Source organism: Lichenostomus cassidix, chromosome 2 (assembly GCF_008360975.1).
Source record: "Lichenostomus cassidix isolate B80296 chromosome 2, HeHo_3.0, whole genome shotgun sequence".
Lineage (NCBI taxonomy): Eukaryota > Metazoa > Chordata > Aves > Passeriformes > Meliphagidae > Lichenostomus > Lichenostomus cassidix.
This window is the reverse complement of record NC_139482.1, coordinates 6,799,755-6,811,771: the sequence shown is the minus strand read 5'-3', so window position 1 is coordinate 6,811,771 and position 12,017 is coordinate 6,799,755. Positions and strand designations below refer to the sequence as shown.

The window sequence follows — 12,017 nt, the reverse complement described above, 5'->3', positions numbered from 1 at the left end:
AAAGGCATCCCGAGTAGTTTGGATTTTTTTTTTTTTTTTTTAAATGGCATCAAGACAAATGTTGCCAGTAGTAAAACTGGAGGGAAGGCGAGGCAGCCCCGCAGCCCCCAGCTCACGCACACACATCGTGGTCATCAACTTGGCGAAGTTGGCCGTGCCGGGGCGCGGAGCCCCAGCGAGCCCCCAGCTCCGCACCCGCGCTGCGCCCCAGCTCCCCGGCACAGGGGACACCCCAGCACCCCGAAATCACCCGCCACCCCTTCTCTGGGGGGACAGACACCGAGCGGAGCACGGACACCGAGCAAAGAGCCCCTCGGCTGTCTCCCGGCCAGCCCAGCCCCAGCAGCGGCGGCTCCGCACCGACCGTGCGGGCGGCGAGCGGCTCTGGCAGCGCCGAGCCGAGCGGGGAGCCCCGACTTACTCACAGTCACTGGAGGCGCCAGCAGCAGCCACTTACCATCATGTTTCCTTGCATTTTAGCCGTTTGAAACATTGCCTTTTCCTTCATTTTTGCCGTGTGTGTGCGTGCGTGTGCTGCTCCCCGAGAGTTACTTAATCCAGCGGCTGGATCACTTTAGTGAAGAACTGGCGTGCACTTGCGATGGCTCTTTTTGGTGCGGAGTGGAGGGGACTACGAGCAGCAGAGGGGGAGGGTGCCTGCTTCCTATCTTTTCCTTCCCCACCCTTTCAATACATATTTTTCCTTTTGACCCAAAGGGGAAAAAAAAAAAAAAAAGGCAATAAAAATCAAGCAGCCCCTGTCAAAGGAGAGGGGAGGCGGGAGCAGCGGGGGCACCCAGCCCTGTCAGCACCCGGATCCAGGATTTGCCCTGCGGGAGCCGGCGGGGCGGGGTGGGCAGGAGGGAGCCGCACACACGCCCCCCGCCCCGGCCATGCCCGGCCGCCGCCCCGGGCCGGGCGGTCCCGCCGAGCCGAGCCGAGCCCACCCCGCAGACCACTTGCAGAGATAGGGAAGGGTGGGGGGCAATAAATAAAAAAGAGGGGAGCTGGAGTAGGCGGAGGGGCGGTCGCCCCTTCCGCTGGCCGTGCCCGGCTCGCAGCTCTCCCGGGGGGTTACACACGCTTTTTACAACAGGAACCGGGGAGGGTGTGGGGAGAGGAGCCGCCTCTCCGGCGTTAACTGTTCACCGGCTGAGCCGGCGCGGCCCCGGCCAGGCCACGGCTGGTGCAGGGAGGGTGGGGAATAGGAACGGCACGGCGCTGCCGCGGGGAGCGGGGGATGCTCGGCGCGTTACCATGGCTGCGCCCCGGACCGCAGCCCCCCGCACCCCTAGCCCCTCTCAGCACCCTCTCAGGGGTGCTGCCGGGGGATGGGGCGCTGCCAGGGACTTGTCCCAGCGCCAGGGTTTGGGATCCGAGGCGAGCCCTCCGCACGCCGCAGGAGCGGGCAGGGGGATGCCGGGGCTCGGAAATGCAGAGCCAAGGGCATCGCCCGCGCCGGGCTGCAGCTGAACCCGGTATGGCCTCTGTGCCTTTCCAGCGGTGCCACACTTGGGAGAGGTTTCCCATGGCTGTCACTGCAGTGCCTCAGCTGCGCTGCCCCACAGGTGGCTGGAGCAGCCGCTGGAAGACGATGCTATCCTGCTGCCCTTGTGAGAACGTGGTCCCTCCTCGCCTTGGTGCAGCTTGCTGGGCACAGAGCCTTGCCACCCATCCCGGAGGTTTACACCTCAGCCTGCAGACATGAAAAAAAATCCTTGTGGAGTGTAGTCTCTTTTGTGTCTCCCTGATGCACCAGAAGTAATTGCATTTCCAGGAGAATTAGGTGCCCATCGATTTCACTCGGCAGGAACAGGACTGCTTTGCATGTCGCTCACTCAAAAAGGAGAGAACAAACTGAGAAGTGATTTGCTTAATATCTGAGCAGGGAAACCAAGAAGAAAAACCAGAAACTGTTCTTGTCATCCAAGGTTTAACCAAGCCAATGGCTAAACCGAAAGGTCTCTCTCTCTTATTTTCCTTTTCCAGCAAGGGAACTGCAGACCTGTCCATGGGTCCATTTGTTACACCCACCTATAGCACCTTGAACTCTGGTCCTTCACAGTTTGCAGCATCTTCACTTCATAGGCAATGGGTGTTCACTAGAAATAGGACACAACATGTGCAATCCCATAGTGTTGCTCACACTCTAGTTTTCTGTAAGGCACCCAGCTGTTGAAAGGTATTTCAATAAAAAATCTCACCCAAGATGTTAAGCAGGTATCTCAGAAAAGATGGTAACGGGAGAAGTGAGATTCCAAGACACTTGTGAGAAATGCCAATGGCAGGTGATGCTGGTACCTTTGAGGATTACCTGTGGGAGCTTTTCTTTCACAAAAATGTCACCCCTCACTTGAAGATCTTGATTCACCCCTCACTTGAAGATCTCGATTACTTTCTCCCTTGTCTTTATTTGGCAATTGCTTTTCTCTTACTCAAGGTCCATCTTGAGCAGCAAGTTCTTCATTGTGTTCTTTAAACTCTGGTCTCAATTCTCGTACTTTGATTTTGGTGTTTTATCAGGTAGTCCCTGTTCCATCTCAGTTTTTGCCCTTAGGTGTTTTTATTACTTATGAATGCAAAATATACCTGTATGTATATTTTGCATTCATACCCCATTTGCCTCCTGCATGACTTCATACACCAACAGAAATACTCAACAGACATTGAACTCTGCCAGTAGTGGGTTTTTGGATATTTTTACCTCAGCTTTGTCATAATGCAGTTACAGTGTTTATCCCTTATTTTTATTTCATATTTAATTTATGCACTATTGGCATGAAAGTAGCAATTATCTTGATTAAAACAGCTTTGTTTAAAGTTGAGATTACTGGCAAAATGCTTAGTTTCACCACTGAGAGTACCCAGGGCTTTTTCTTTTATTAAACACCAACCAGGGTCCATTTGGCCAAAATTTGTACATTACTGTGTTTCCACTTCTGCCATTGAAGTCTGACCCTACAATCCAGAGGCTTCCAGAAACAGGAAACAAAAGTGCTTTGCAGTGTTGTGCTAAGTGACACTGATGATGTTGTAGAAAAATACCAAACACATTATGAGAGAGAATTCTTGTTCACAGCTTCTAATTCTTATTTTCTGACTCATCTGACACTTCGAGAAAAGACGTAGTGAATGGTTGATCTCTGAAAAGTTTCAGGACCAGAGCCCACCCTTGGAAGTTTCCAAAAGTTGAGTGGATAAAGCTCTGGTCACCCTGATCTGATGTGAGAGGTCACCCTGCTCTGAGCAGGAGGTTGGGCTAGAGATCTCCTGAGGCCCCTTCCAGCCTGAAGGGTCACAGCACTCTGGACAGAGTGACCCTTTTTGTTACAGATTAAAACGTCTCTTTAAGAAATTATTTGTCCTGTTGCTTCCTAAGGTGATTCCAAAACTGCATCCCTCATGTTCCCAAAGACTTCAGGTTCTGCTGATCATGATCTTGGCTGGTAATTTTCACTTCTGAACTGCTTTTGCTTGGCTAGTGGAACAGCTGAGACTTAGTCTCAGATCTAGAAGTCTGAGACTTCAGCCATGCTGCAGATTTGTTCCCCAGGCTGTGGCCAGGTGATTCTACTGCAGTCTGTGACACTGTCCTTCAGATTTGGGACATTTAAGACAGCTACAAGTGATACCACCACACTACTCCCTCAAGTGCATTAACCCGACTGGACTCCCTGTCATCCACCATTCAGACATCTTTTGAGCTTTTCTTCTTGATGGATGTTCTCCATGTCACTTTAATGGAAATTCACTAGAGCTGCAACAAACTCTCTCACTGAACAAGGAATCAGGTTTTTTATGGTTAGGAAGTGACATGGTGAATGTAGAAAGATGATCTGAAATTTCTTCCACATTTTTGTAGGGAACATGTTTTTTTTGCTTCCTTTGAATGATATGGAAGGACAGACAATCACCCTGGGACCTAATAAAGTAGTATGATTTAAGTAGCTAAAAATCCTCTGTATTTAAGACCAGAGATCTATCCCAGGAAACCTCAATAAAACATGAAAATGTTTCTTCACCATATCAGGCTTTTCCTCAGAGGGAAAATGTGAAAATTCATTACTTTTGCATTCCTTGATTTAGTCTCAGTGCACCTCATTTGTCAGTAGAGCTACTTTTGATATAAATGTGGGAAGGTTCAGCCCAGACTCAGCTGCATCTTAACAGCAAGGTCTGAAGTGAAATCCCTGTATAAGAATGGGCTTTTCTGCAAGCTGCCCATTTGTATCTAAGGTGCATAACAGGAGGAAAACCCTGGGAAATCAGAAAGTTTTCATTTTAAATCTGATCCAGAGAAAACCTCCACACCTCGGGTACTATGACAAAACCAACATGGCATCTTCATCCACCAACATTTCTATAGGCCATTTTGAGGAAATGTGCTTTTCTCACATCTCTCACAGAATGAGATATAGGAAAAGAAAATAAAGCCTCATAGATATTCTATTCTTTGTGGGTTTCAGTACTCTGCAGCTGACTTTCTTTATCTGAGCAGGAACACAGGCTACAACGCTTACATCCTATTCACAATACTTTATTTAAAGCCATGTTGATAAGAGAGTGGGAGAATTTATTTTATCAAATAAAACCCATTCAATGCATTTGATGCTGACTCTCCTCACTCTCCAAACAAGCCTAGGAACAGTCCTTCTGAATAGAAGGGAAGAATTAATTTCACACAGTATTAGCTGGCTGCAGAGCACAGGCATTCATTTTTTCAATATTTTGAAAGAAAAATCTTTTAAGGATGTAAGACCACAAATACAACAGCTGTTGTACTGAGTCGGTTCTAAGAGTATCAGGATTTCACTTCCTCACCTTAATTTAAGGTTACTTTTTATTGTCTCCAATGAAACTATTTGTGTTTTCAAAACACAACAAATGGCTTTTTCTTCTCAGTCAGACCCTTTTGAGAGTTTCCCGTCTTCTACCTATTGGCTTGATGCCATAAGCCTGTGCTCAGGCTTTTGTCCAGCCTAATTTCAAGACTGTTTTCTCTAAGATTGGGCTAAGCTACATGACTCTCTTGCTCTGAATTCTCCCCTTCCTCTGCCTCCCACCAGACCCAGGTCCCCAGCACATCATTTTTTTCATGTGACTACCATTTTCTTCCCTTCACCAGTCTGAGCTGAGCACAAGGGGAGCCTGATTTGCACTTTCTGTCAAGCATTCAGGAAAGCTGGTGCTTTCCAGTAGAAATGGTGGAGGGGAACCCAACCCAAATGCTTGAGATCAGAAGTTCATTCAGACTGGAAGGACCTCAGGATGTCTCTAGCCCAGCTGTCTACTGAAACAGTGTCAGCTCTGAGGTCAGACCAGGCCTCTCAGAGCTTTGTCATGTCTTCAAATCCTGCAGGAATTGGGATTGCACAGCCTCACAAGGCAACCTATTCCAATAGTGGACTGTTCTCACAGGGATAAAGATTTTCAGTCTAAATTATTCTTGTTTCAATTTGTGCCTGTTGCTTCTCATCCTCCTGCCACACCTCACTGTGAAGAGCTTGTTTCCATTTTCTCAACAACCTCCCAAAAAAGTTGGGAAGCTGCTGCCAGATCCCCCCAAACCCATCTCTTCTCCAGGCTGAACAAATCCACCTCCCTCAGCCTCTCTGCAAGGATTAAGTGTTGCAGCCCCTGACCATCCTGTTGGCTTTCTGCTGAACTTGCTCCAGTTTGTATCAGTTGTGTAGTGAGGTCCCAAAGCTGAACCACAGATGTAGTCCAAGGAGTGCCAAGAAAAGGAGTTAACAGCTGAGGCAGAGATCATCTGAAGTATTTGCTTTGTTATTAAATTATAATATTCAAGAGGAATGGGATTTGTGATATCCCAAATGAAATGGTTGAGTGTTACACTGTGCAAACCTGAATAAGTGAGAAACAGCTTTAGTAATAGTAAATATATTCCATAAGAGTATTTAGTAATACAACACTGGAAAAAAGGCCCCAGAGAATTACAGCAAGGAACCTTTTTTTCTTCCTGAGTGGATCAGTTTCGAGAATTTCATTGCTCAAGCCAAGCTACATGTCTCCTTTGGAAAATCTTTACTCCTAATATCCTAAAACTTTGCCCAAGAAATTTCAGCTTCTAGTCTTGTCTTCTAAGGAAGTCTTGGCTTGTCTTCCAGAGAAGAAATTGGAGAGAAAGATAAAGTACTGTTAAATAAATTTAAAATTTACTTCTGAGGATCACTAATTCTTCAAGAGATTAGAATAACAACAGAGCAGCTGCTGTTAAAAAGTTAATATTTGCTAGCTCTTACTGCTAAGGGTGCTTAAGCCATCTTTGTTAACAAAAATGGCAGAGTCTGAAAAAAAGGAAATTATGTTATCTCAGACAACTTCCTCTGTTTCCTGAGGAAAAAGTGATAGAATCCATGATAGAATCCAATGAATTTTAGAATTATATCTATTTTGATTAATTTTTTTTTTATTACTTAGATTTTGGTAGGTTATTACTGACCTGTTCTCCACTTTATTTTTTTGACAGCATCAAATGTAGTACTAAATTGTACTCTGTACTCTGTACCTAAAACTCTTAGGTTTCCTCCTAAGACAGGCAGCAGATAAACTCTGCAGAGCAGCCAAAGCATGAAACAATGTTGACAGCTGCAGGAGGGCAAAAATCTGGAGGATTTCTACTATAAGTATAGATTCTGCCTTAAGGCTTCTTGTTTTTTCACATTCCTAGCTTTTAAACTCCATTAATAAAAGCTAAAAATATACAGAGTTCAAATAATTGCTGTTCCATGAATGAAATTGAAGTTGCTAAGGGATTCAGAGTAGGAGGAAAAGCATTCAGAATATAATTTCTGCATCATGTCTGGGCGTATGAAATTTAAATGCATGGGGATGCTACAAAAATCTGGGCAGAATCATTAGACTCACTAGTAGTAACAGGAAAATGCTAATAAGAAGCATCATGACACTTTGCTTTTCAGGCAAGTACCACTTCTGGTTAATCAGAGCTGAAGTTTTTTATACTTCAAAAGCTACAAGTTCTGCTGTAGAATGATGTACTCCTCATTAATCTCTTCTAGCAAGTATCCTTACCTTTAAATGTACTTTGGATTTCCATTTGGACTCCACCAGTTCCAGTGCCTAACAAATGGATCCCATTGTGTTTGTTAAATTAAGAGTATCCTGTGCCACCAAGCTTCTCCCAGTACAAGTGGAGACTGCAAAGCTTTAAAACCAAATGCATCAAACCACACAAAAGCCTAACTAGAATATAATATGCTGAAAGTAACATATGTGCTAAGGTTTTTTCATTACCACTGAAATGAAAATAAAGACAGACTTGTGGTAAACATTTGAAAGTTTGTTATGCAACAGATTTCATCCTCTGAAACGAGTTTAATTTTATTTCAATACCATTCTGACAGTTACATTTTTTAATCACAATTATGTTGAGAATGCAAAAGGCATCAAAATCTCCTTCACTCAAGTGTTCACTCCTGACAGTGATTCCAGCCAAGTTGGAAAGATATCAAAACCACAAGTCCAAGAATCAAGAAGAATCCCACATATTGCCAAGAAAATGCCAAGCACTGAGAGCCAAGCAAGCTCATCCCCTTGAAACCAACAGAAGTCCTGCCACTGAACCACAGCTGCAGCCAGGGTCTAGCCATACATTTTCCTTCAAGGTGCAACACCACCATGGGTCAAGCTCTACTGGTGTGAAATAGCCCAGTTCCCACGAAGTCAAGCAGAAAATCTGGACCCACAAATGAACCTTCTGTTTAGCACAAGCCCTAGAGATGGCACATTGCTCAGAAGGCGTCCTGCTGTATAGGATCTTTTAGGTAGATAATTTAATGCTTGCCAACTTCCATTAATTTTTAACTAGGCTTTCTAGCCTGCAAGACATACTGAAACATTCTCATTTCAGATCAGGTGGGTCTATCTTTTGATTAAAGAGCCAATTTTTTTTCTTTCATTGTGATACGGATGATTAAATTTCTCTGCTAATTATCTGTATCACCTCAGAACACCCTGTGCCTGACATAAAATATTTCAACAAAATAAGACTACATTTAATTGCATTACTCCTTTTCTTAATGATGAGAGGCTGATATAAGCCTGTCAATTCAGTTTGAGTTCTTCTCCACCTTGAGGGCAAAGATAATGCTTCTTGCTCTTGGATGATGTTACTACAACACTGCCAGATATTTTTTTCTCTACTTTGGAGTGGAATTTCAGTGGAATTTTAGTACATTAGGTGACCAAATATTGCTATATAGGCATTATAACATACAGTTTATTCTTAGGTGTATTTTGTAAGCTAATTTCTTAATTATTTGAGGCCAGGTATCTAAGTTTCTTTCCTTTTGAAGAAATTCATATCATGGCCACAAGTAATCTTGTCTATTGGTGTGAACCAATTACTAGGATGGTGTTTTGGAGTTCTCCAAAGTCAAGTATTTAGTTAATCTGTTGTGACAATCACTTAATTTTCATTATTTGAGTTTATGAATGTGTGAACTCTCTAGAGTAGAGCCTATGCTTTATCATATTTATAAGATGTTGGAGCAAAGAGGGCCCTGACATCTATCCAATAATATAAAATATTACAATAGAATTGTTGTTTTTCCAGTGTTAGTAAGATGGGTACAGACCAAGAGTTTTTCTCTGAATGCCTAATATATTTTGGAAGAATAGTCAAGGATCTAATTAGTTTTGTTAGTTTTCAGCTCTAAAACAAGGCATACAGAATGTATGATTTACGTCAACATTTTGCCTTCAGTTAAAGACAATTGTGCTTAATATGGAGGTAAAACTTTTCCTAATGGAATCAAAAGGAACTTTGGAAAAGTTATTATTAATTTTTTTAGGAATTAGTTCAAGGTTGCCAGCCTTGGGGTAGAAGAACCAAAGTTTAAACCTGCCTTGGACTTTATTTTGGTGAAGCTCTATTTTACCTGGAATCATAAATTAATACATCCTCTCAATATCTTTCTAATCCACCCTATTGTGTCTAATTTAGACACAGTCATTTAAAAGTGGGGAAACAGCTAAGTAAGGAAAATGGTGTTCATTGCAACAAATGCCTGGAGAGCAGCAAAGAAAAAGCTCTAGAAGTCACATTGGAAAAAAAAAAAAGGATTATGCCATCCTTCACTTACAAAGACATATAGATATATATGGGGTTTTAGGAAATTCAGTTATTGTTATGGAAAGGTGAGTGGAACCTCTGTAGACTCTCAGTTAGCTTAGGAAGACCTAATGTGTCCAAAGAGATGAATAAAAACATCATTTTGCCACAATACAGGGGTGCAGAGAGCAGCTTCCTGGGATACTCTGCTGAAAAGTATGAGAAAAAATACCCCTGGCTCAAAACTTTGGGGTCCTTCTCTGCCTCAGTGGAGTGAGTGTCCAGCCCAAGAGACCACCCTGCATGGAAGGAGAACCAAAACTTGAGCCATCCCTTGGAAAGAAAAGGGTTTGTGTGGCTAGCACAGGCTTTTCCCATGAGAATTTTTCTTGTGTTTTATAAATAAAGATAAAGTTTGGATGTTATTGGAACAGTGTCCCAGAACTTGGACAGTGCAGGCCTGGCCAATCAGGCCTAGGGGAAGGCTTCTGACCAACCAATCTGGGTGACTTTTGAAAACTCTATAAATATGATGAAATCAAAGCAATAAAGGTCTTTCCTTCTTGCCACTGAGAACTGGTGCCTTCATTACTCTGCTAGCTGCTCAACAGCGACAGGTTTGTGCCTGGAGTCTGGGGGAAAGATGGCATCTGCTGTGTCCTGATCCCTGGGTTGCCATCAAGCTCCTTTGACGTGGCACAGGGGAGAATAACTTCAGTCTTTTGGGTGTCACCACCTCCAGCAAGCACATTCCCCAGCTGATCCCCAAATCAAGGGAATTGAAAGCTGTGTTTCCCAGAGCAGCACTGAGCGAGGGATCGTGGCCAAGGCTGCTGGCAGAGCAGACTTTGAGCTGCAGGCTTGAAGGCCATGGCCATGATGAAATGCAGGATGCTTGTCTGGAGTTCAGTGTGGAGCCTCTCTGTGATTTCAGTGGGCTTTCATTATCTATTTCATTTTCTATTTCAGTCTTAGTTGTTGTCTTTTTTTTTTTTCTGAGAGAGGAATAGAGTTCAGTGATTGGTTTGGCAAGAGGCTATGTACATATAATTTTTTGCATAACAAAATATAATTAGAAAATGTAAATATAACTTAACTCTATTACTGCACTGAACAATAAAATGACCACAACACAGGCTACTCTGGCTCTGATAATTCATCATCCAAATTACACACCACATCTCCATTAGACTGCCCTTTTCCACAAAATTTATCTTGCCTTGTTGCAGCTGAAAAACAAAACCAATTTGTTAAATACCAATACAAATGAAGCAGTGCAGTTCAGTGTTTGGAATACAACAAGAGGAAACATTATGATGATTACAATCTTCTCTTACAGATAAGAACACCTTTTTATGCTGAAATTTTTAAAGGAAAAATTATTCTTCATGAGGGATTTTGTTCTGAAATGCAGCTGTTTTACATCATGAGAGTTCATAAGACATCAACCCTTTCTACAGGATATATCCTTGGTTCACTGATCTTGGCTTTCAACTACTGTATTTTTAACCAGGTGTTTTATGTACACCATGGATGTGGATTTTAATGAGATTTATCAAAATTTATTTGTTTTGATATTTATTTGTCAAAACCCTCAAATTGTGTCTAAAAACAATTTAGTGTTAAAATATTTGGTTAGGAATTTATTAAGCCATTAGTTTCCATTGAAGCTGAGTCTTATAAGCCCCAGAAACAGCTGGTGCACCAAGTGCAGTTGTACAGACTGCTGAAAAAAATCAGGCTACCATTTCTCACAAAATAATCGAAAATATATTTTTTAAAAAATTTTGTAACCAAAACTTGCATATTTACAAGAAAAGTTATTGGTTTCTGTAATAGATGTCTGCAAGATGTTTTACAAGCTGTGCCCATCTCAATTTTCATTTGTAAAGTTAAAAAGTAGTTTTAAAAAAAGCATTGTACAAGTGGAATCACTGACTCCAAGGAGGAATTAGTGGCAAATTCAAAATGTAAACCACACATTTTAACAAATACATGTTGTAAAAGGACACAGAGATCAAGCATGGAGCAAAATGGGAAGAGGCAGAATAATATTACCACAGTGGCTCTTAAATGGAAATACATGGAGGAAAAGGAATTAAGACCAGTGGAAGACTTGGAGGGAAGTGGAATTTAGACATTTGGGTCGACAGATGAAACCACAAGAATTTCAGCTCAGCCCTCACCTCACTCTGTACCTCTTCAGCCCCACTGGCACTGGGATTTGTGACCAGCAAAGCTGAGCTGGGTTCACATCAACCTGGGCTCCCTCTGCAGTGCCCTGAGTTTGAGCAGCCACAGTGCCTCACAGGTCATTTGTGTGCTCTGTAAACCAACATCCAGCACCCACTCCACAGCCTGGGGTGAGGTGTGCTCTCCTCAGCCCTTCCCACAAGAAAAGAGATGGGTTCCCAAGTTCTCTCAGGCCAACAGCTATAACACTCATGTAGATATCCTTAAAAGTTGAGGAGGAGAGCTTGGAAGCAGTTTGTATGGAGAAGATGACATTATTTTCTCAAAACTTTCCTGAGAGACAAGATTTATATTCTTGTGTCTGCTGCTGTAGTTAGAAGTGGATTGAGATCCTAACCTTAGGCAGCCACTCACTCTCTTTTGTCTCCCATTCAGTTCCACACAGATCCTTGATACCTTCTTGAAATTCGAGTGTTCTGTGTTTTTATAGAACACAAAGAAAAGAACTTCTGAACTCAAAACAGATCGTACAAATCTGGGCCAAAAGTCAGAGTGGAGCAAATTGATGTAACTCCAAATGCCGCATGAGATTTACCATTACAGTTTTTATGCCTTATTTCCTCTTGAAATAATTGCCTTTTTTTTAAATTAAATACGAGGTAGGCATTTCTTGGTACAAGAGATACAACTTTTCCCTAGCCAGCTGTAAAATGAAGTCTGTTAAAGCAGT

The 12,017-nt window shown here is 42.8% G+C and overlaps 1 protein-coding gene across 2 annotated transcripts in view; it reads right to left on the bottom strand.

The window, feature by feature from the left end:
- Nucleotides 1–12,017, bottom strand: part of DPP6 (dipeptidyl peptidase like 6) — a 526,589-nt gene that overhangs the window by 467,868 nt on the left and 46,704 nt on the right. Inside the window, exon 1 of one of the 2 annotated variants that reach the window (XM_085050259.1) lies at nt 458–1,134. The exons of the other annotated variant lie outside the window; for it this stretch is intronic. Within the exon in view, the coding sequence (XP_084906385.1) occupies nt 458–508 (51 nt within the window). The 5' untranslated portion in view covers nt 509–1,134. Of the gene's footprint in view, nt 1–457; nt 1,135–12,017 lie in introns of those variants that run through there. 2 annotated transcript variants of the gene reach the window in all.